Source organism: Formica exsecta, unplaced genomic scaffold (assembly GCF_003651465.1).
Source record: "Formica exsecta isolate Colony F162 unplaced genomic scaffold, ASM365146v1 scaffold182, whole genome shotgun sequence".
Classification (NCBI taxonomy): domain Eukaryota; kingdom Metazoa; phylum Arthropoda; class Insecta; order Hymenoptera; family Formicidae; genus Formica; species Formica exsecta.
The window spans coordinates 363603-389547 of record NW_021849132.1 but is presented as its reverse complement, the minus strand read 5'-3'; the positions used below and the strand labels follow the sequence as shown (position 1 = coordinate 389547).

At 34.9% G+C, this 25945-nt stretch overlaps 1 protein-coding gene across 3 annotated transcripts in view; it reads right to left on the bottom strand.

Annotated features, from left to right (window-relative positions):
• Window positions 1-25945, bottom strand: part of LOC115233685 — a 53148-nt gene that overhangs the window by 21539 nt on the left and 5664 nt on the right. For 2 of the 3 annotated variants that reach the window (XR_003883820.1, XM_029804245.1), the window contains one exon: window positions 1812-2956. Coding sequence is in view for 1 of the 3 variants with exons in the window: in XM_029804245.1 (XP_029660105.1) it covers window positions 2875-2956 (82 nt within the window). In the remaining 2 variants the exon portion in view is untranslated. Of the gene's footprint in view, window positions 1-1811; window positions 2957-25945 lie in introns of those variants that run through there. The other variant, XR_003883819.1, reaches the window with a different exon arrangement.

The following is a 25945-nucleotide window of genomic DNA, read 5'->3' as shown; positions in this document are numbered from 1 at the left end:
AGAGCGTGTAATACTTTGTTACAAAAAAAAAAAAGAAAAAAATCACGCGGATCGGTAGATATATAATTACAATCGAGAAAACCGTTCAGTAGCAGACTTGACGATAATAGATGCAGTCTGGTGAGTCTTCACTTTGAGTCAAGTCTGATGCACGGCGGGTATGCATATTTTACTGAGATGGATGCGTTTCCCGCGAGCGCGTACAATGTAATACTTAACTCGGCTCGTGGGGTGCATCTGCTACCCTTCGTACATTAATCCCCGTCGAGTCTCGCAGTTCCCATTAAGCAAATCCACATACAAATGAACCGTCTTCGAACGTATGGTAGACGTTGGCTCGAGAAATTGATACGATCGTTTATCGGGAGCCAATTTGACCGTGGAATTCAAGTTTAATATCCGCATGGGAGTTGGGCTTATACTTTTCCGGAGATGTAAATATACAAAAATATTGCGATTTACATGGTAATTTGATAAGTAGTTTCGAAGTAATTTTCTTTCGTATACTATATGTTTACTGATATTCAAATATCGCATAATCTCTATGCAAGGACGATTATTAGCACAATCTGTTCGCTCTCTTCATAAATTGTCTCTGCGCTTGTTAACGTTAACTGGATACCTCGCGCATGAATTTACATGTAGATTAAGTACACGAAACTTTCGTAGAAACTTTGAAATCTTTCTTGTGAAAAATGTAGTTATGTCGGGCGGTTTCTTTGCATTCGAGACGTAGTTTCTTGAGCATAATTTGAAATCGAAATAAATTATATAAGTGGCCTAGAAACATCGATGCGAATATTGCACAAAATGCGTTATCCGATTCTTCTTGCAGCCCGACATTGATCCAATCAATTGACTTCAGTTTTCAGAACAATGAAAACAAATAAAACGGACTGGAAAATATCCGCGACCCGGATTACAGCGCTCGCATTGCTGAAGATTTAATATCGCGTGATAATGAAACGAGGTAGAACGTCGACATTTCCGAATGTCCGCTTCTTGTACCGGTTTCTTATTTCTGATTGTGCCTTTTCAACTCGATAGACTGGGAAAACGGGAACAGCGGGAATATCTATTTCGTCTCGAATTCGACTTCTCTCTCTCTCTCTCTCTTTCTCTTTCTGCTTTCTCATTTCAACGTTTTCTCGAGAATAACGACTTTCTAGTGGCAGGAAAATAAATTGGCTGTCGCGAGGTTTACAGTTGTGCCGATCGATTTCGCAGATAGATTTTAGATAGGTCCATTTATTTGCGAGCCGCCGAATGAAGATTTTTCGCGAGACCTTCTTATGCGTAAAAGAAAATTTTGGGTGCACGATAAAAGCAGTAAAATCACCGAAAAAGAATTATATGAGAATATTTTTCTATAGGTAAGAAACGGTGTGTGTTTGTGTGTGTGTGTGTGTGTGTTTACAGAATATCTTTTTTTATTACTATATAAAGCAAAAAGAATTAAGATTAATTTAAAACGCACAAAAAATAAATATCAAAATATAAAAGCAAGCAGAGAAATATTAAAGATGATACTTATAGAATGTTGTTTAAATAATGATATATTTATTATAACGATTTCTTATATATTAATTTCGTTAAAACATATATAAGTACCGAGTTTTATTATGCCTGGTATATTTTCGTTGCTCTAATCTTGCGATACTGAAATCCAGAAGGATTTATATGTGATCCCCGACTAATTTTGCGAACGTAGACTTTTCCAACCACGTGCGAAGCCCAATTGGGACGCATTCACCTCGGCCATACGTGGGTGGAAACTTTCAATAAACGTGTGAGTAAACACGGCAGTCTATGCAATCAGAACGTTACGTTTATGTTTATTCAGCATTTCCAGAATTTCATACGTAGTAGAAGCGTAACCTTATTTACGCAGGTTCTTATTTACCGAAAACATTTGAGGCATATAATATCGTTTATCATTTCACAATTTTCATTATTGTTTGCAGACAGACCGGCAAATATTGATTATTAAACTCATATTCGTATACGAATAACGTCGGAAGAATTCAAAGCGCGCGCTATCGTCGAATGAAATTAATTAGCGCGAGCGTAGAGGCCAACAGTCACTGTTTATGATATAAAGTTAAAATATACGCAAAACTAATTCTTCCTTCGAATCATATTCATTCTTTCCAAGATTGTCTAATTTAACATTTTCTATTATACGTATGTATGTCACGAAAAAAAAAAATATTTTCAAGACATTATTAACAATTAATAATTAACAAAACGCCATTGAGCTCGTAATGCACTGTTTATGTAACATTAAGCATCTCAGTATAGAGTGAAATTATTCATTCTGTACGTGATAACCAATTTGCGCTTACCTTTCGTCAGATCGTGCGATATGCATCACGCGAGCGGTACTTTTCATCGTCGCGCGCGCTTTATAATCGCGTCAATCGCTCAATTACCACCAAGCTCGCGGCACAGCCACTGGTAATTACTAGCCACGAACCGCCCTTGTACCAATTAACCACGCAATAACCACGTGGTAACATTGCAGCAACTACTGCGGGAGCAATTCTACTCTTTATAGTCGGCGGACAAGTCGCCGGGAGAATTGAAAGATTATTTCCTCATTCCTGCGTTCCGTATCAGTATGTGTATATGTGTACGTCTGGTACGTCCGTACGTATTGATGTATGCGTTTAAACGCGAATGTTGATTTAGACACGTGCGGTAGTGCCATGAGAGCGGAATGAGAAATGCTGCCGGAAAACATATAAGTAGAGTTCAACGAGAGAGATCGCCGGCCGAAGGGCCGGAAGGACGGTCGAGGACGGGTAGAGTGAACGGGGCCTAGAAATCGGACTGCGATGTGGCCAGGGCACTCTCGGCCGTCTCCTCGCGTCGTCATAAGGGCCTCGTCACCTCGCCGCACTCGCAATACGTCGGGTGGCCGCGACGATCCACACGATTGCTGATTGAGTGATCGCTGCAACAAAGAAAGCAAGAGAGATGGTTAGCGCGAAAGAGAAGGAAGGTGATGCTATATAAAAGATTGAGAAAAATTTCTTATATTACGTGAATATGAAGATTGAGAGAAAGTGGGAGAGAGAGAGAGAGAGAGAGAGAGAGGGAGAGAGAGAGAGAAAGAGCATATCTCCTTACATTTAAAGTCTACAGTAATTTATAACATAATAGAATGTTGTATAGTATTCAAAATTTATCTATAAAATTATGACAAATTAGTACCAATAGTGATCAAGGAAAGAGAGAAAAAGAGAGAGAATAAAGTTGAAACCAAGCATTGATCAGATTATTTTGTAGATATTTCTCCTTGCAGGAAAAAAAGATATTGGAGAAAATTTTCCGTTAAATCATGAAAAAAGTGCGTAGAGTCATTTATTTCAACAAAGAGCAGCGAGTTTAATAAGCTCTATTAAAATAGATTAATGTCCGCGGGTTACTAGTTTTGATAAAATCTACTTAAATTATATTAGATTTACGGTATACGCCGAGTGCAAATAATTTATTTTGACGTTAACTCTTTAGGAAGGGAAATTTCCATCCCGTTTGATATGACTTTCTTATTAAGGCACTTGATTAAACCACTCCAGACGAGACTGCATTCTTATAAATGCGATTCGTTGCAACGAGTAATTGCAACTCCCTTTTTCTCTCTTTCTCTCGGTACCTATTTTCTGTTTACTATAATGACTTATACAGCGTAAAATGTTACAACGATACCATTAAAAGTAACAGAAAAGTAAAACACACAAATTGCTTTTTTATTTTATATAATCACACTTTTTTTTTTATATGTTTACAAATGTAAATGAATGCATTAATTTAAAACGTGAAAATACGAAGGTAAAGGAAGATCTCTTTGTTTTAAAGTTTTGTTCTGTGAACACTTTTTTTTTTTTTACTTTTCTCTCTTTACTAATATAGTTTTGAAAATCGATGACGAGAACACGCGCATGTATAAAGAAGTGATTGAAAACGATGAAATACACGACATGAAATCACCGATCGCGCGACGTTGAACTCGCAACGATTTGTAACGAGCGAATAATTGAGTCGTTGCGAGCGAACGTTCCGCCCCGTCGTCGTTTGCACAGCGATGAAACGATCTCGCAATGCGAATAATTCTTTCGTCCGTTAGAGGGGAAACACAGTGGTTTCAGCAGCTTCGATAATATAAAAGAATTTTATCGACAGATAATTGGAACGAGATGAGATTGGGCGCGGTTACATGAGCGAATTTTTAAACCTTTTGTTGAAATTTACCACTGTCATTCATTTCAGGCAACTCTCTCCGTATATTATTACGATTATGTGATTGAATGACAGCTCATATGAATCCAATATATATGAATCATGTGTGACGTCAATGAAGCGGCATATATCGACAGTGTTCGTACCGTGAGTTGCAATATTACGCAATCATGTCACATTTTATTAGAAGCACATTGATTATTATTGGTTCCATTTTTTCTAATCACTTTCTAATTTCGTAATAATGATGGGAGAAAACCCGGTATTTTGGTTTCCCGACAGGACTATTTGGAAAATAGAATAGTTTGTAGTAAAAAGCACTATTAATATATTTCTGAATGGAAATATTTTTAACACTATCGTAAAATATTCCATGAGAGCATTTTGTTCTTTCTTTTATGTCTGAATATACTTAAACAATGAATCTTGTTAGGATCCATCATATATAACACTTGTATAAGTACATAACGAAATGGTTAAAATGCTGCAACGAAAGATCGAGGAATAAAAGCGATGTTTCCAACGTACTTTCCTCTTATTCTTTTATGATTTCATTGAATTTTTGCCGCAATGTGGCTTGCAACCAAGAGAAGAACTGGTACATTTTGATTCCCTTTGACGTTTTCTCTTTCTCTGGCACATCCTATTCCTACCGCCGGTCTACCTTTAGAAACCACATCAACCCAAATTCCACGGATTGCCTCTCCTGATTACGTGCCGCAAAGAATGGAGGATAGTCAAATCCTGGTTACAAAAGGTTCCATTGTTGGGTTGAGGGCCGCCGACGTTCGCTCGTGCGCTAACAGTCGAGCTGAGGCTTAAGAATATTGCATATTCATGCGGGTTTTCGCTCGTAATGGAACAGCTCGGTCATCGCAAAAATATGTACAGGGTATCTTAGAATTAAATGGACAGCTTACCGTGAAGCGTCCCTAAATTAATTCCAAGTCGACTTTGCCGTAGAGAAATAATCTTTATTATATGAGTGTTCAAGTACTTATTTTATTCAAGCAGGATAATAATTTGTAATTTTGTTGTCATAACATCGAAGATAAAAAAAATTTTGCGAATAAGATGATATTTGATTAAATTATCCAGTTAAGAAGAAATCGATTTGAAATCAATAAACAAATACGTTGCTATATAATTGGATTATCTCAGATGTTTTGTAATATGGCACGAATGAAAAAACAGTGAAATATTGTAAAAGCATAAAATAATTCTCGCGAAAGATTAAAACCATCTACGGCCGTATAGAATTGACATAAAGTGCTTGAGGAGAAATAACGAAGATAAGCATGTCGAGAGAGTTGGCGGAAGAGATGATGACAAAAGGAGGTGGTAGCGAATCGCCGTGGGTGATGAGAAAAAAAAAGAATTCTGAATGCGATATCACCCTGACCTACATCGCCCCGCTGAAAAAGAGCGATGAATACCGAGTATGGCTATTGTCAGGCGCAGTAGTTATAGACCGATGGTATCGGACGGCGTCGCTCACGCAGTGGTTACTACTCAATAGTGGTACGACAACGCTTAGGTCAGGTCGCGTGCCGATTGCGATCCGGCCAAAGTGTGCACTGAGCATGGAAGAATTTTTTTAATTATTTGCTATTCCATCATTCGCTCTTTCTTCTTGCCCACACTTGTTCACTTATGAATCAATATCTACGTAATCGATATTCGTTATACAATACACGTCTTAAATATATTTTACTACGTGTGTGTATGTGTGTAATAACAATTCAAATAATTTATGAAGTGTGTACATAAGACTTGAGAAAAATAAACATGATAAATGAAATTGAGACTTGAGAGAGTATAAGATATAAAAGTGTTTATCTGATTTATGTAATGATATGTATTAATTTGGAAAAAACTTTACATGTGAGAATATGGAGAATAAAAAACCGAATAGAAGTGATATCCAGGTACGATAAAGGTGGCAAATCGTTGTATGACGTGACTGTTAGGAAATCGATAGCGGGTGAAGTACTTGTTACATTTATGAGCGTGCACAACGGGACTTCGATAAGATCGTCATAAAGTTCATCGCGAGCTTTAGCGCCTTATTAATTGAAACTTCTACTGTTAACTAATAAAATTACAACTCTCTGAGCGACCAGGAGCGATTTTCGCTGTCATGCTTAAAGGCGTGACGCATTTAAAATTGTAAGTCGTACAATTTAAACAATGCAATGAGAAAATTTATCACAAATTAATCTTCTCTTCATTTTTCTTCTTCTCCAATTGTGTTTTTTTCATTTATATTTTGCGAGAAACATAATTTTTGTTCTTAAACGAGAACAATATTAATAAAATAAATTGTTAAAAGATAGCTTGAATATTATTATAAAAAATATATGACACACACATTTATCCCAGATTTAAAGTATATTAACTAAAAAAAAAAAAAAACATTTAAATCCCACATTCAGTTTTTCATAATCTTTTAAGCCGACGCGACGTTAATATATTTGCAACAGAATCTCGAATTTAAATTCTTTCTCTGTTAGAAAAATTTACCCGGAATTAATGCATTTTGAATGCTAAATTTGCAAAGTACCTTTAATAGTAGAGTTGCATATAATTAAAAACTGTCAGTACCTCGAAACTTTTTTTAACTTTCTCTATCGCATTGCTCGCGATGTTTGAAGTAGAACGAACTTTAAATAGAAGTTGCGTCGGAAGGAAAAGAAGAGAGAGAAAGGGAAAAGCGTCCAGCTTTTTTTATTTTTGCGATAAAAATTTCTTCGGAGATTGGTACTGGTTGGCTGCATTTTAAATGTAGCTAACTCAATTCCCCTCTTTCCCCCTCTCTCTCTTTCTTTTTCTCTTTTGTCCACCAACATATACGGCGCGCAACCATGGCCATTACCGACGAGTGTGACCTTTTCAGAATGCCAGCGAATATTACAAGCAGTCGCGTGACAGCGGGAGAGGCGACAGACGGATACGCGCCCTTATCCGCTCGCGCACAGCCCTCGTGAGACGCAAAGTTATGATTACGAGCGCCCGCGGGTGCTCGAGGGACATAAATTTTAGGGCCTAGGAATGCTCGATTGAAGTACGAAATTGGAGCCTCCGACTCTGCACGATGTTTAATAAGGACTTCGCCGTCAACGATCAGAAGGGGAGACTTCGCGACGGCCTGGAACTGACAAGGTCGAGGACGACGTTTTCTCAAGATTCGTGTAGAGTGACAGCACTCTATACGTGTTCGCTTCTAGGCGAACTAAGTCTTGAGCAATTTGACGGGACACGATGGGATGAAAGTCGAGATAATTGTGCTCTGTGGAGTGGCACAGCGTACTCTAATTTCGTATTTGGTAATGAGCCGTATACGTAATTTGTGCAGTCATAGAAAAGTACTATTATAATAAAGAGTAAGTGGATTTTTTAAATAAATATCTTTACAAATCTTACACAAGTATTTTTACAAACTTTTCTTATTTTTTCTTGAAATAAGATTTATATCAATTAAAATTTTTATCGACTTTCTTCTATTCAGTTGATTTCAGTTGTACTATGATGGGATTGAAATCACCGAACTTTTTGTTTGTCATATATCTTTTATAATTTATTAATTTCTTTTCCATAGCATAAGAAATCTTCATAGATGTTTATCGAATTGTTAGTAATAAAGAAATAAGAAAATAAAAATTTACAATGCCGAACAAAAAGTCAAAGAAAAAAATTTGTTCAAAATGTTTCTATCTAATAATTTCATAGATTGATTTGTTAATGGCGAAAATAAATATAGTTTCTAGCATCATGTTATTTATATGTTTAATATTTTCGAATTATATTAGAAAAATTGTTGATAACCTTTGTTTTCTTTGTTTTTAAGATTCGTAAACTTAAAAATGAATAAACTAAATCTAAAAATAAAATAAACAGAATAGAATAGAGAATCAAAAAACTTAAATAATTTGTATAATTTAAAAAGTACAATTTTTTAAAATATATATTTGAAAAAGTTAAATCCAGGAGAAGATATAATAGATATTAAATTCTCGACTAGGTACTTTTAGCAGTTTCGAATACCGAAATGTTGTTGTCACTAATCCCTCGACCTACAAGCTCAAAGTATTGAACTACCACTTTAAGCTATATGGATTTTTTTAGATTAACTAATCGTCCTTTTGGATATTTTACTAAAAATCCAATAGTTTAAGATAAGCTGAATATATAGTTGTTGCAATTGTTATACTCTTGCCATATAGACGTTTGTATAATTTTTATCCAATATAGTTTAATTGATCAATTAAATTGTAATATTCATAATAATATTATAATGTTAAATTATACTTAATATAATGTTGCCTTTACGGTTTGACGCGCATTGAGTTTTTTGTGTGCGTGGGAGGGAATGATTGCATAGTTTAAATAATTTGATAATTATTTGTAATATATTGTATTAAATAGAAACGTATCAAAACGACCTTCATAATTATGGCAACCGCAGCACGCATGTGATAATCAAGAGAGCTTGGTATAAAGCTTTCAGTTCTGACGTAAATTCGTTAGTGTCACGCTAACCAGAGCCCGCACGAACGCAGGTATCGAAAAATAGGTAAAATTTATAGACAGAAACATGAAAATGAATATGTTATTCTTATGCTGAACGGAAAATGTCATATATAAAGAAAAGACAGTTCACGAAAGCATAGAATAATATATTTAACAGGATTTAATTATGTAACAGGATTATTTTTGGTGATATATTTATTAAAAATCTGTAATCCTTTGCCAATATTTCTTGCAGTTATTTCATAAAAGTTATAGTCCCCAATTTTTATTTTCATTCCGATTTTTATATTGTGAATGTTTCCTAATTTTCAATATCTTTTTATTCCTTAAATTCTGATTGTTTTGCCATCTATACATCCTTTCCTTAATAAGCGTCACGTCGCATGACTGAATTAGGTTTAATCACACAAATCGGCAAGGGGGAAGGAGATTTATCACGGATAATCAAAGCTAAAAATAATTCTAACAATGTCGCGCCTTAGTCATGTCTCATTTCGATCCATCTTTGCACATGACACCATCATTTACCGGCGTCAACCCGGTTATTTAAAGATGAAACGGAACTCGCCGTATTATGATATAGACGGCTGTTTTATTCCGTCTGCGTGGGACGTCTCTGACAGCGATCTTTAAGATATGCTCCTTATTTTTTACACGGACCGCTGTACTCGTAAATATTCAACGGGACGCAAGTACATACAGCTACCTACGCAGGCTTTGCCGCCTACTATCACCATAATGCGATCTTTTTTACCACATGCAAAATTACGCTAATGCAATATCATAAAAGGCGCTCCCCAGACAGTCTTCTTTCACGTTGAACATAAAATTATGAGAAAAGAGGTAGCGCCAGAAATTCAATGCACCTAACTCTTAAACTCGCACACATAAAAAGAGAGATATATCTCGTTATGTAACAGTTATATATAGTACTGTTATATATTTCACGAATTTATTTGTAGAATATTAAATTTTCGTCGGTAAAATAATCTGCATAATCTGCTTATTTATTGAATGTTTCTTACAAATATAAAAATTAATAATTATACTTTTATTTGATAAAAAAAAGATACTTAGCTTCAAAATGATTTAATTTAAATTATTCATTGTTTGAAATTTTTCCGATTTGATTCTATATATATGTACGTGGGTGTGTGCGCTATATCTTAAAACAAAAAATGAAATTTATTGTATGATTTTAATTTCATGATGTTCGGAGGATTCTTACAGCATCCTTGAGACTCATCTAAGTATACGCGCGAGTCCAATCATTAGAATATTAAATTATACTTAATTAGAGGCGACAAATCGCCTCGCGTTCTTCGTCAAAACAATAAGAATGCAATTCGAAGGACAATAGCGTGATAAATCTCATGGTCGAATAGCGGAACAATGGATGCATTTCTACCTTTCAATTGTCATATCAACCATGATATCGGGCGTAGAAGGGCGACATTCGTTCTTGTGAATACCGAAGTAGAGGCTTTTGACACACTGAGTGCGGAAGAGCGATAACAAATGTACGAAGGACCGAATTCTTCGCGCATTCACCAACATCACGTACAATGCTGTCGCATTTATTCGCCACCGTTCGGTGGAGAAATTCCGAATTCAAAGAAAGTTTCGAATTTATAAAAGAAATAATCTCTCGAATATAAGCTTGGATGGAATTTTGATATTTGCCCGCATAATCAAGATGACTTTGAAGTTTAAAAATGATCATTTAGAGGCTTCTGTGAATATAATCGATCAAAAAGACATTATACAGAGCACTGTATATGATTTTAAAAAAGAGAATTGTTACATAAATTTAAAAAATCGAGAAATTTAGTTTACTGTCGCAAAATAATTGCAGCCAAAATGTATAATTCTGCAATTTTTTATATGTAATCACCTTGTTTCTCAAGATTAATTGACATTAAGAAAAGAAATGCTACTATCTAGTAGATGTATCGATTACTGTCAAGATTATTGTAATTATAATATTTTAGATATATATCGAGATTCTGAATTATTTGCGGATTCTTGATCATTAAAAGCATAATATTAAACTTCATTACTTCCCACATAGATTTGTTGGAGCATAAATAGAATCATTTCCAAGTCTATTCAGAAAAAGTTTCAGAGCTTAATGTAATGTGCCGGAAAGATTCCGTGCGGTCAATGCCAGCCATATTATACACGTTGGAAAATGACCGGGCATATAACTGGAAGCACACGATGCGATCGATGACGTCGTGCTTATATCCTGAAAAAGTTGGAGGTGAAAGCCTTTCTCTTTTTTTCTCTTTTTCTTTTTGCTTTATATATGTATATATATATATCAATATCTTTCTGAGAAAAACTGGCACAGTCCTGACACCACTGGGTATTTCTTTGATAGATTGTCCGCGGAAATTTCGCAAAATTGATAGCAGAGCCTTCGAAATGTCCCCCAGCAACAGATTCAATTTGGATTTGTGTTGTTCGTAATATACAGTTATATTTTATTTTGTATCGTATGTTTCTTCTTTATCTTTAAAATCATCTTATCATATAAGATTCTCCATATTATACTAAACATATGTCGCGGTTTTTAAATTCTCTTTCTCTAGAATTCATTCTTGTTTTATTGTACACGTGCATTCTATTTCCGTTTACTAAAGTTGATAATGCGAATTTCGAGGTACTATTAAAACGGTGCTACGTTTTATCAGACATAATGATTTTATGGAAAATAGGATGTGACTTTGAAAAAGATTATCGATCGTCCGTTGTTCGTTATTTTTCGCGAACGCGACTTCAAAAAATGATCATTTGCGAGAAGATCCATTTTGAATTAATCGAATGCCACAGGCATCAGCTGCCAGGTTATCAGTTTAACACGCGATTAAAAAATTGCGAGCGACGTCGTGCTAGTCGGTGAAGTATTTTGCATAAAGCGTCGTCTCCCAACGGCCTTTCAGAATAAATTTATAAAGCAACGTAAAATTATGCAAATATGAATTCTCGCCCGTACAAGAATATATTAAATGTATATTTTTTCATATAAATCGTATTTATCAAAAGACACCAAACGATAGCAATCAGCGTGATTTAACAGAATGCAAAATTAATAAAATTAAATACGAGTAAAAAGATCAATAATATATGTGTAATTAAATTCTATAAATAAAGCGAATGTCCACATACATTTACGTGAAATTACGCTCGTGTAATTGTCATTTTAAATCCTATATAGCGTGGTCTCTGCCACGCACGCGAAAAAGTGCGCGTCATTCTTCCTAGCCGTAAACACGTTTACGGTAGAGAAAAAAAAAAACGCAACGTCGACATTTTAACATCGCGTGTAAACTTTAAGGATTGCGAGTTAATTAACTTTAGTGAGTCGTCACAGGTCTTCGCAACGGCCATCGAGCTAATCACATTTCCAATTACCGACGACGGAAAAATTGTGCTCGCTCCGTTCCCTCCGCGGACTCATAACCGAATCACCCGTTCTGTTGGCCGTTACGAAATTCAGGTTAACCGCGCTTATATAGAACAACACATCGCCGAAGCATTCATGTGCAGAAATCCCGCGAATCCCTGACCTATATCCCTTAAAACATCGTATCGCCATTACGTGTGCCTCTCGTTCACGTACGAATGTATATATATATATATATATATATATATATATATATATATATATATATATATATACATATATATTTACAGGCAAATACATACATATAGAAACACACATACACACTTTATGTATATGGGATTACATATATATGTAATGTCGTTGCATGGTGTCTGCTTCGAGATAGGGAATGACCGTGGAACGGTCGTGTGCTCTTATTCGTAAAGGACCCGTTTCCTTTACGGATAAGCCACTTCCGCGACGGAAGCCCGTTTCTCCCGACGTTAGAATCCGATAAAATTTTGGTCCAAGGAATTCACCCGTTCCACTGGCATGTGAAGAAGAGATCGGCGAAGAAACGCTAAGCTTACGTAGAGTTATTCTTGGGCTTAGAGATGTGCCATTAGGAAATTTTATCAGAGAAGTGCGCTTTTGAAAAAGGAAAAGATTCCGTGTGTCTCGTAAATACAATTTTCGAATTTTCTGATTTTCCTAGAAACTATTTCACGATGTAATAAAATGGATTTTCTTTTTTAAGCTTGTGGTATATTTTGTAGACTTGAGCTCTATAATATAAATGAGACGCTCTCTCTCTCTTTCTCTTTCTGTCTCTCTCTTTCACATTTCTTTTTTTCTCATATCTCATAAAATACTAATAAATACTGCTATAAAATATATTCTTTTTTTAAATATTTTTTTGCGTAACATAAGGCTCTAAGCTTCAATTTTAATTTTACTTTATATGTAAATTTCAATGAAATTTTGAATACATTGCAATCAATACAAAGAATAGTACCGATAAAATGATTTGTGATATTCATTAACACATATCTGTATTATTTTAATATCTTTTAATTTTTGTTAGGAAAATGTAATTGGCCTATTGTAATTATACTTTAAATTAGAAGCGATTTTTAACCTGTTAGTACACTGAAAATTACACCGCCTTTTTCAAGATTTCTTAGATCTCGCGACTTGGAATTTTTCGCGAGAATTCCGCGTCAAAGTCTTTACTGGAGAATTGCGCATTCCTATGTTCAAATATGACAGTGAACGCGCGTAACACAAGGTAGGATTTATATCGTGATTACGTAATGGAATAGAAGTTTCTCGCAAGTAAGTTCTAAGTTGCTTAGTTTCAGGCTCAGTTTAGTTTATCACGAATGCAGAAGTGGCTACAAGACGCGAGCTTGTAGAAGAGCATTGTGGGAAACTTCGAATCCGATTATAAAGTTTTGAAGTTCGATTTCAGTATCGGCTGCATTCAGCATTCGATGGGGGCAACCTCATGCAAGTTAATTACTTATTACGTGCCCTCAGACACGAATACCAGATGTGTATGACAAATATATGTGTGCACATTGTTTTAATGAAAGTAGCAAATCTCAGTTCATATTTTTGTGCGATCACAAAGGGATGAGTAGAGCGATTTTACATCCAATTTGCAAAATGATCACGTATTTACCAATTATTCTGGTCAATCGTATACATTAATAAGCAAGTTGTATTTACGATTGGAAAAAAACTCGTGTGTAGCTGTTTTATATTTGATTATTGAACTCTTTTTAATTGTTCATGTTAAACGTTTTAGAGAAGTTTAATCCGTTGCAATAAATGTTTAATTAGCTAAAGCTCTTTAATCGTTTATATTACATAAATAATAAAGGATCCAATGAAACTCATTTTGTGAAAAAGCTCTCCGTATAAATTACGTGCGAAATTACAAAAAAAAAAAAAATGTAAAGATCTTGCTGTACTGGCGATACGCAAAGAGGTAACCTTTTATTAAGCTGAAAGTATAGAAAACAAAATTTATTCTAACGACGATTTCGTTTTTAAATTAGATCCAATTTTATTATGCAATTAATTTTTTTTATGAAAAAATATATCGCTTTTTGTATGAATTACGAAGCAAGAAACTTACATAGACTCGAGTGGAAAGAAATAAAATGAAGGCAATTATTATATCTTCGCAAGAGTGGCTTACGAGCAATTTCTTGCAAATGTATAGCAAGAAGTTGGCGATCAAACGAAGCTGATTCCCAGTTGGAATACGTCCAGGAACTTTTAGCTAATAACAACTGACAGAGAGGCGTTCGGTTGCCGATCCAAGCTTATTTCGTCGACGAGATTAATCTTGCGCCTGTCGAACTTTGTTAAAATCTCGATCTGTCAAACATCGTTATTACACAACGCGAAAAAATTGTTATTACCTGCGATATAGTAGAATAATCGGCTATTTTATAAGTTATTTTATCGCAAGGATCTTACATGGCTCCGCCTACGATTAGCAATCGAAGGAATGTTTTATTAGCAAAGAATTTTTTTACTGAAATTTTGTAGAAGTAATTAAAATCGGATGTTTTTTATACGTATCATCGTCTGTTGCGTATATAAAACTTTTCCGGCGGCAAACTTTATCGATTTCGCCATAACTTTTTTCACCTTATCAAACACTCGTTCAACTCTCATCGCCATGACGATACATCACCGCGTGAAGAAACGATTCGCATGTTTTGCTCGCCACGATATACTGCCAATGCCATTTGCGGTAAATTTTAAAGTGTATGTACTCTCGGATTCGATAGAAATAATTTAACGCATCGGGAAACTCGCAATCGAGAAAATTAATTATAATTTAAAGTCGGGCGTTTTCGACGAGAGCGCGCGTACATTTACATATATATATCGGGACTTTAATATTATATACTTGTAAAAGCATCATGTAAAATTGATTATTGCGCCGTTATATCGCGCACGCGCGCGCAAGCGATGGATGTGTAATTAAATTACGAAAACAGAATATTATTAGTTCGTGCAATAACGCGCCAGTCTCCTTAATTCAATAAATTACATGAAATATTTAATCAATGTCGAAGAATCATCAGTCGAGGTTATTAATGGAAATATCTCCGAGTAATTTCCGCGAGTAAATTCGTCGCGCAATGAGTATGTCAATCGTAATATTTGCGGTTTGTATAGAGACTACGCACGTCAACTATTATAGTTGCTTAGCTTCCACGTCACGTCATTCGCAAGATGTATAGTTTATCGCATCGCGCGAATAGCAAGTTCAAGTTCTTGCATTAACCAACAACCGGCGGACAATCCAAGATGCGTACTCGCGATCCTACGTCGATGGTTAGAAAGTATTTCCGGAAGAAACGACCTCCGCGCGCGAGTGAATCACTCTTTTGATCGAAGGTATGTACGGATATAAATATACCCACACGTGTCGTCTATATCGAACGAATCGCCAACTCTTTCTCGCGTAACATTCCTTTCTATATCGAGACCGCGAACAACGCTCTCGAATATAATCGAAACGCTTCCCGCGATAGCAGAATTTTTTTCTAAACAAAAAATATGAAAAAAAAAAAATATATATGCACAAAATATATATTTTGAGAATTTTATTTTTTTATCGCTTGTGTGAAACTAGACAGCTGTACAAATGGATATAAAAATAATCGTATTAAGTTTATTTATTTTTGGGGCGTTTGATACGTCACGCTTGACACATCGATGTCATGGGTCGCGATACGGATCGTGATATTACGACAATTACGAGATTAATTTGCGATGGCCCGTGGTTCCAGCGGACGTTAATAAACGAGCCTTTAGATTAGTGCCAAACATCCCGCCAAATCAGCGTCAGTGTCGCGTGTTCAACGCAGTTGGTTGCACTCCAAAGATGATATGAGAATTCGAATTTCAGTTAGCCTAACGTCACTTTAAAGCACCAATTTGCCGTGTATGTCAGCTCAAACTGCCGGAATACTCGCATATAATTTCGACATTAGATGAGAAAGAGAGATAGAGAGAGAGAGAGACCAGCATACGATACATCACGAAACTCAATCCATACGTATACGTGCAATTGGACAAAGCGGTATGTAAATTTCAAGAGGCGACGCAGAATTATTTATAGCGCATATCAAGTTATGAATCACAAAGTATGGAAAAACAATAAAATTGATAAAATAAATTTATTTTTATGTTATATAGAGCTTCCTAAATAGAGTAATATACGTTTGTATAGTGAACAAAACGATGCGAAGAGATATCTGAAATAATATCAATGCTATTCAAACGTTCTCCTCTGTTACATAATACTTCCAATAAAGTTGGACGTGTTAAATTACGATTATATAAATTACGAGTATATATATACGCTTAAAGGAATAAAGGATAATTGGGAATGAGATCTGCGACTATCTTAGGCTAAGCTGGAAACTAATTTTTCATAGGATCATCGATGATTTTGCCGCTGTTGGCACTATATCTCTCGCCATCAATTTTTGATCGCGTTTCCGGCAGTACTCGCCAACACGAACATCACGTTGCTTTTCACTCAAGAATTTTATTCGATAAACGTAGATAATTGTATCGGGAATCTGTAAATGACATTACATCAACGTTATGTAATCGTAATTTAGCACGTCCAATTTTATTGAAAGTATTATGTAACAGAGGAGAACGTTTATATAACGTGAATAGCATCAATATTATTTCAGATATTTCTTTGTTCAATTACTTTGTTCAATTATATATATATTTACTTTAGATTAGAAATATTTTAATAATTAGGAGGAAAATGAATATTAAAACGTTGAAAGATTCAACTTCTCTCTTCTTTTATATTTAAGATTATATGCATATTATACTTTACTCTTTATATGTATGTACAGAAACGAAGCTAAACTTGAGATATTAAGAGAAGTGTGTTTCTGAATTATTCAATTAAAATATAAAAATTTTAATATGATGATTTGTATGACACGAGAGATTATTGAAATGTACATAAAGTACATTTCAACTATAAATGTTTTACATCTATTTTGAAGTCCGTTGGATTTAAAAAGATGTGTAAAATATTTGACTTTTAAATATAGTCTATCTTTTGACTTACTCGTGACTCACACTTTTTCTCTTACATTTCATTTTATTAAAATTCTATCCATATTATAACGCCCATTTATGTTTCATATTCATGTAAATACTTAAATATTTAATTTAAAAAAATCACATGTATATGATTTTTTAAATATTTTCTCTAGAAGAAGATGAAGCAAATTTTTTAAAATTAATAACAAGTTTTTATCTCGTATTTCGAATTTCTTTTCTTCTTGTTAGGATGACGTGATTTAATATTATAAGTTATGTTGGCAGCCGCGTCGTAAGATCAAAAGATGTAACAGGAATAAAACCGGAATAGAAGTCCTTTATATAAAAAAGATATTTAATTTTTATTAATTAAAAGAGTCGCGCTAATTTTTCCCCGCAGTGTCAAATCGACGTAAAACCGCAGTATCGGTTTTTGCCGCACAATCGAGAATTGAGAAATAATTACGCCCTGGAATTTTAGTTTAATTAACCCTAGATATTTATCATCCGCAAAGTTTGCTTTATTAGTCAGCAACCGGGGGGAGTTGTCTCGCTCTCTTTATCCCACAAAAAAGGGAAGCTTCGAATTAAAACGCTGGCACGCCACGCTGCTACGTTTTTTGCACACTCAAGGGAGCTTTGCCGAGGAGCACAACAAGTCGCTTGTGTCCAGCAGTTTGGATGCCGCGCAAATTCCCCAGCAGCAACTTGTAGCTGTCAAGCAAGTATATTTTTGACGCTTTGCTACGAACACGAGGGAAAAGCGAACATGGCTATGGTATATCGAGTTGTACAATTCAGTGTACGAAACTATTCTTTTTTTTTTTTTTCTTTGAAAAGAATGTTGCGACGCAATTTATGCTCAAAGAAAGAAAAATTTGTTGAGAGCTTAACAAAGTGAATATTCACAACCGGAAAGTTTATACAAATTCCATTTCGCTAAAAGATAATGCCTTCCTCTGTTACATAAAATAAAATTTTTATCTTACGCGTGCAATAAATGTATGCGTGAAAATAAATCTATCCTTGGTGAGACATTTATTTTACATTTTGCCGTTTTTATTTACAAAAATCATTGAACTGAAGCGCAAACTGCTAATTGCATCAAACAATTTGCTGCAGGGTATGTATGTACCAAGAATAAGCGTGACAATATGGCGAAACAGCGAATATCGGACATTGTCTAGAGTGGAACGAAGTGCATTTTCGACGCCCACGCCAGCTGTCCCTCGAGGCGAGGATCGGCGGCAAAAGAAATGCCACAAGAAACTTACGATCTCTCTTTTTATTATACCACCAGCGATGTCCTTGCCGAGCTACACTTCTCTCGACCGACCGCCTTGCGGTCGGTTACGGATTTTTCTCGTCCCGTTTTGCAAATCCTCGTTTAGCCGCGCTTTTTTCCCCGTTGTTCTTTCCGGAAGTGGATCGACATAATTTTCCTAAGTGACCTGTTTTTTTTTTTACGATGTATTATACACGTATATACACCACACGCGAAACAATCGTGGAAATTAAGTATGTATTAAATTCACTCTCGTTTGAAATCGGAAAACTACAAGAAATATAAAATAAATTATAAACGCTATAAAGTTGCCGTCAACATAGAAAGGAGATGAAAAGAGAAAGAGAGAGAGAAAAAAAATCTATACTTTATAAATCTACATCATTTATAGTCTACAGTTTATTGAGCGAGATACCTCAAGCGTTTTTTCTTATTCATATCGGAATTTCCAGACATATAATTTCTAACAGAAATTTTAGCTCGCTACACTGAGAAGTTAAGTTTAGTGCTTTTCTGAAATGATCTCACTGGGATCGCTTTATTCGATTTCCGCAGAGACCGACTCTCCACTCTTGCTCAAGTACATACTCTTGCATTAATTTCTTACTCGGAAAATCTAATTTACTACACTTAACTGCCGCAAAAATTAGAACGTAACATGTAAGCAACCGTATTTTTTGCAATTGCATATTGAATAAATCTGGAAAAATGTTTTTGAAGTCTTTCATAGATCACACAAACAAGTATAAAGAGTACATTATAATATATATCGCATATGTTTAACCTTTTTTTTTTATTGAAAGCTATAAAATAAAATTGACAGTTCTTGTTGCAAAATAAGTTCTGAAAAATGAACGAAATAGATAAATATAAAAAATAAATACTTTTTTAAAAATTGATTTGATTTATCATTGATTGATTTTATTTGATTTGATTTATTATATCATATCATTAAATTTAAATTTTTGAATTAAAAAATTATATAAAAAAGCTATTTATTCTACTTCAAAATTTATCTACTATATCAATTATTTATTGTACTATTTGCATTTTTATATATTTAGCCCTTTATATGATGTGTTTAATATTAAAAATAAACACGTATTATATATTTCGTTCGTCCATTCGTATTGTAATTAGCATTGCGATTTGTCCATCATATGTGACGGAGAATCATTATTTCAGATTTCGGAACGTATGATAAAAATTAAAACGTGAATTTTGACAATGGTCCATAAAACAACAGAAAAAAAAAATTATAAAATCAGAATAGTGTTGAATAGATAGACGTAGAGACGGCGTTGACAAAATGAAGAAAAACCTGACTTATCCAAGTGAATGCATGAATCTCATATTTGAAATACTTTTCACCGTATCGTGACTACCTTTCACTGGGAAATAGCAGCAGGACGACAAGGGACACGATCGATGAACGCTGTTTCGCCATCTGTTCCCCGAATTGCTTAGGAACTTGTTTCAACGCTCTACACTTCGTGCATAACTTATTCGTGAGGACGTGATAAACGTATTAGGATCGTTTTTATCGCTCAGCCAATGGGCAAAGATTTATACATGTAACTCGATTCTATTCGTCCACCGTGTCTGAATAAATACTGAACGTGTCAATCATCATCGCAAAAGTTCAGGTCGATTAATTTAAGATTATCGTTTTCCCGTGATTTGACAGAGATTGTCAACGATAAGATGTGTGTGTGAATATTATTGAACCTATATGTATACGTTAGATCACATGATTTTGAATTTCCTCGAATTTTAAAACACAACAGTAAAGTTCCATTTCTGAATGTTGAACATATTTCAAATGTTATTTATAATTATCCCTCTCCCCCTCCCCTATAGTTTACAGTATCGACATTTATATATTATATAATATAAGACAAAAGAGCTTTCTTCTCTCAATATAGGTGAAAGAAACTATAATAGAAATGAAGCGAACTGGTTGAAATCAAAGCTCTTTTGTATAATAGCTCCGTCTCATAAAAATGTTGTAGGGTGATTAACATCGACAACACCGATGAATAACTGTCGTTTAAAATAGAGACAGTGATCTATCGACGGAATATATTGTCTAATTATCACGTTATGCAACGCGTATTGCAATTTCGTCGTTCAGTTATATTAGTGTTATCGATTGTCGCAAATTCACTATCGATTTCGATTATTATGCTCGTGTTCCAAATGTAGCGTATGCATTTTTAATTAATTTTGATCTCGGCCAAGCGCTTCGAATCACATCTAAATAATTAAAGCGAGCACCAAAGCAAAGTCCTCGTGTGGAAAATCAGTCTCGTTCAACGGAGGCATATATGATATGAAAGTGCACTTCAAAAAGAGACGCGCCATGACCTGCATTCCACTCTTCATATTGTTTCTAGCATTGCGACTTTGCCTCATCGCGTGGCAAATGACAGCAAACTTTCAGTGCGATATGAAGTAAACAACAACAACGGTGGCACCATTTCGGATAATTCCAAGAGGGAGGAAATCGGAGCGAAAATTTCAATCAATAATTTTTCAAAAATGTTAAGGTATGAATTTTCAGAATCTATTAAGAGATATTATCAGGAAATATATCCACAATTTCACTTTGCTTCTTAACTTCAATTTTTTCATTACAATTGCGCGATAAAATGCCCACGATACATTTTCCGATTCTATCTATAAATAGTGAAATAAAATCTTTGTTTCAATTACCAAAATTTGGGTGAAATAATTATCGCAAGAAAAAAATTTGCATAAAAATATTTTCAGCTTCGCTCTTTAATTTGCAATATTAATGTTACTTTGACTTTCAGTCTTCTTATTAAAAATTCAACTCAGTGATTTCCGATTTCACGATTTGCGATTTTATCAATCAATCAATGTAAATTTTTTTGCTATAATTAGAAGGATAAAATCCTTTAAAATAACTTGATATATTTTTCGCGATCGCATTTGCGTTGATATCATGGAAATTCGCTTTTACTTTTAAAAGAACATGGGTGGTTCCATGCGGCCAGGGCGTACGTCAAAAGCAATTAAACTACAATCGTGCCTAATGGTGAGCTAGATAACGGCTTCCACACCGATCGTACCGAGTAGTGGCGCCTGCCACTACGTGGTAGATGTGTATAAGATCGTACGTATGGATGTATAAGAGGCGGACTTGTGTGTGTATGTGTATGTGTGTGTGTGTTGTGTGTAACGCGCGACCTCGAAGACGCGTCATGAACTGATTTAGTTTGATCGAAACTGCAATGCCGCGAGATAGGAATAAGCGCGAACGCAAGATTAAATAAATAGTCAATAATCGGGGATCTTGAATAGATCCATTGAGAGGGCGATGGATAGGATAGAAACTGCTTTAGTAATTGACCATGCAATTCCTCAGGAAGTTTCGTCTGATGAAAAGGAACTTGCGTGTAACTTAGTTGATGAATCAAATATTTGTATAGATAACAAAATGTCGAAGAAAATAGAGATACCGAGTCCTCTATTACGTTGTTGATCCTGACAAAACAACAAGTTAAGAAAACTGAATATCCAAGGATATGAATTTTATATGCATTCCATATTTTTCCTTTATGTAATAAGATATGTATACATATATTTTTTTTATGTACTGTATTTGTTATATAAAGGAAATATAAATATTTGGGAAAGAAAATTCTAAAAATATCATATATGTATATTACAATATTTAAAAAATTTTGCTTCATACATTTAATGGTTTTATCTATTTTTATCTATCTACTTATTTTTATTTTCTTCGATACCTAAAAAAATATGATCGTTCCTGTTCTACATGAAAAAATAACGACTCGAACATTTTTATCATATTTAATCATCAAATTTATTAAAATCGCGCGCGATAACCAGCAGTTCCAAGAGACCCTAACGGCAACGAAAGTTGTCCGTTTTCTGTAGATAGCCCATTATTAACATCCCTTCCTGTTATCCTTCCCCGTCGGGTTAGTCCCGTTGCACGTTAAGCTCCATAGAGTTAATCTTCCTTCAATGTATCGCCGTTACCGCAAACGCCTCCGTGTTAAAGGCGGAGGCAGTTACACACCCTTTGCAACACGGAGCAATTAAGCACCGCTACTGCAATTGCATTTTGCGTGCGCTTCGGTAAAGTCGCCTTTAAACCCCTCTGATCGTATGTAAGCTGTAAAATTGTGCGTACCCATATGCGGCTTTATACGTAATTTATGTTCGTGCGTTTATATTAATGCGTTAATTGATTGCCCGGGGAATTATGCGACAAATAATAGGTAATAATTATGATAAAGTGAGGCATTTTGAGGGGAACGCGAGAAAGTGCCATTCTAAATAACGAAAAGTTTTATGCATGTATTTCGAAATAAAAGAATACGATGTTTACAATATGTATATCACACAAAATGGAATGGAATATGTAAAAATTTTATAAAACTTAATTTTATATAAAATTTTGATGAATGTATAAGTTAAAGTTCATTATCTTTTTCATTACTTAAGTTATTGAAATCGGATTAAATCTTTTATCCTATATACTAAACTCTTTACAAAATAGAGAAAGAAAAATTAGATTTTCTCTTTTTCTTTGTATCAAACATTTTTCGATGTTACTATCGATTATGCATTACATGCCAACGATCGTGATAATGCAATATAAATAAGAATGCGTGCACGAAAGATTGTAAATAATCGTACCTGCGCTTCGAGTCGCTAAATATTTAATGAAATTATAAAACCAACAACATTTGTGCATTTCGCGAAAAATGCAAAATAAATGTTATTGCGTGAGCGAGACAATGGACGACCTATTCTTTTATCTTTCTTTTTCTCGATTACTGCCAATTTTCTTGCAATGGTTTGCGGTTCGATGCGACCGAACCGTACGGGAGGAGAGAGAGCATTGCTCAAATGTCAAATTAACCAGCTTGGGCGGGCGAAAGCTGGAGTTCGCGCATAATTGGAAATTCCGACATTTGTTCTCATACCGAAGCGCGTGCACATTACGGGACAATCGCAATAAGAATAAAGTTGTAACTTTGTAGATTAATTGCCGCGTTTTTACGATACACATCCGTTCGATTATAAATGTCACGGAATGTAAAACAACGCATTTTAATATATCACACTTTATTAAAAATGTGTCATTTACGTTTCATGTTAAACGAGCGTGAAATATTATTACATTGTATTCAGAGTTTGTAGAAATACTGGATATGTAAAAATGTTTTATTCCTTTTAAATTATATTGGGAGTTTTCATTAAAAAAAGAAATTATCATTAATCATATTTCCCGTTGTTACATCATGGATGTTTTGGTTTAATTATTTACCTGTACAAATAAGAAAAAATTACATGTCAAAATTAAACAGTAATTTCCCTCGTTACACAAAGAGTTTTTTTAATTACTTATGTGTTACATGTAACACACAATAAATGTAATTTTTTCTTATTATTTTAACAGACATTTAAATGAATAAAAGAATGAATAAAAATTAACCTGTTAGCAAAAGTATACTTATAAGATCTTTCAACATCTAGGAAAGAAGATGGAAACTATAAATATATTTAATAACTTGCACGAGAGAAAGAGAATTTCTTCTTAGAATTAACTATCCTTCATACGTTTAAAGGAAAATGCATACTGTGATGCTGGTTCAAAATTTCATCCGTTCTCTCACGTTAATACCCGTATAGAGATTGCAACCATGCCGTAAAATGAGTCAGAGACTTTTTCTCTAATTCACATATTGACACGAAGCGATGGTTCTTTTGAAGCGTTATTTCAATTAAAAGTTCGACGGGATTCTTTTTTACCCTATTTATCCGCTTATGTCTTGTTGCGGTCGCAAGTTAACGAGTACGCCTAAATACACTACTTCGTCTCGTTTCTCTCGAAAGCTCGACTAATCCTTAAAAAAAACAAATTGTCAAGCGCATAATGTATATTATTTCGCAAGGCATACATACTTTGCTCTGTGCAAATTTAAGAGAGTTAACTTTTGCTTCCAGGAAGTAGCTCCTTTTCACAGGAAATGGAAGTATTCCGAGATTACGGGCCCATTTATCTCACATAATTTATACTCCGTAAAACTCGAATGAAAAGTTTGCCGTTAGCAAAGACGAGGGCACTCGAACGTATCTCGCCAGGATAAATTTTCACATTTGAGAAGAATTTTTCGGCCTCGAAGAAGAAAATCTCATATCGCGGCTGGCTTATTCGTTTGTTGCGTAGAAATTCTGAGAGAGAAGGATACGCGGAATTCGCGCCATGCTTCATCTTCACCCTCCTTTGATACGAAACTTGATCTCCGGTAAAAGTGACACCTCAGTATCGTATATCGTACCTTCTCTCTGTCGTGCACGACAAATTTCGATGTATCATCGGACGGAGGTCAAATGGCATACAAAATCGCTTTAATAGATCACTTTAAATTGATCCCATTGATTTAAGTAGATCCTGTGGAAAGCAAGTATACTATACGAATTCACGATACACACTATTTCTTATAAAATTTTATTTCATATTCTTTATAATCTTCATAAATTTCATGACGCGCGTGAGATCTCAAATCTTTATTTGCACTACTTTGAGCGAGAATCGCGACTAATAATAGAAAATATATAAATAATAATTTCACTAAAAAATGTCAAGACACAAAAGCATGAATCATGAGGTACAATACGTTAGTTTCGTTCAGGTAGCACGCGATTACCTTGAGATAATTCCGGGACCAGAGGTCCATGGGCAAACGTAATTACATTATTACGGATTACAACGATTTGTGCGACAACTCTTGTGGCCTGGCGAGATAAAAACGAAAAGTCCCGTGACAATGGAAATACCATCTGCGGTGGAAATACAAGCGATATGTAGCAAGCAAGAGTTCGCGAAGAGAAGTGATAAAGAAGAGATATGAAGAGAGGAGAAGCAAAGAGAGAGAAAGAGAGAGAGAGAGAGAGAGAGAGAGGAAGAAATAACACCAGCCATGGTCGCCGGTTAATCCAAGTCTCTGATGTATGACAGCCGAGGCTGCTATTTGCCAGCTGTCACCCTCGCCACTCCCAAGATCCTCCGTCTTCTAATGCCATCGTTGTGGAAATGACAAACGGTGAAAAGTAGAAAGATAACAAGGTAGCCTTTTTCGGAGGGCTGTATAAACCTCCGAGGCGCGTAATGTTGGATCGCGATGCTTAAAAACAGCAGAAAGGCCATGACTTTTGACTCTACCTCTCGCATTTGCCGTCGCCCGGACATAGATTAATATTTCATTCTCGTAGAGCCGCAGCGCGAAACTCGATAAATCCATTTCCGGCGTCTCTTCGATATGGACGACAAGATATTACGTTTTAAAAGAGAAAGTAATATTATAGAAAACTATATATATATATATATA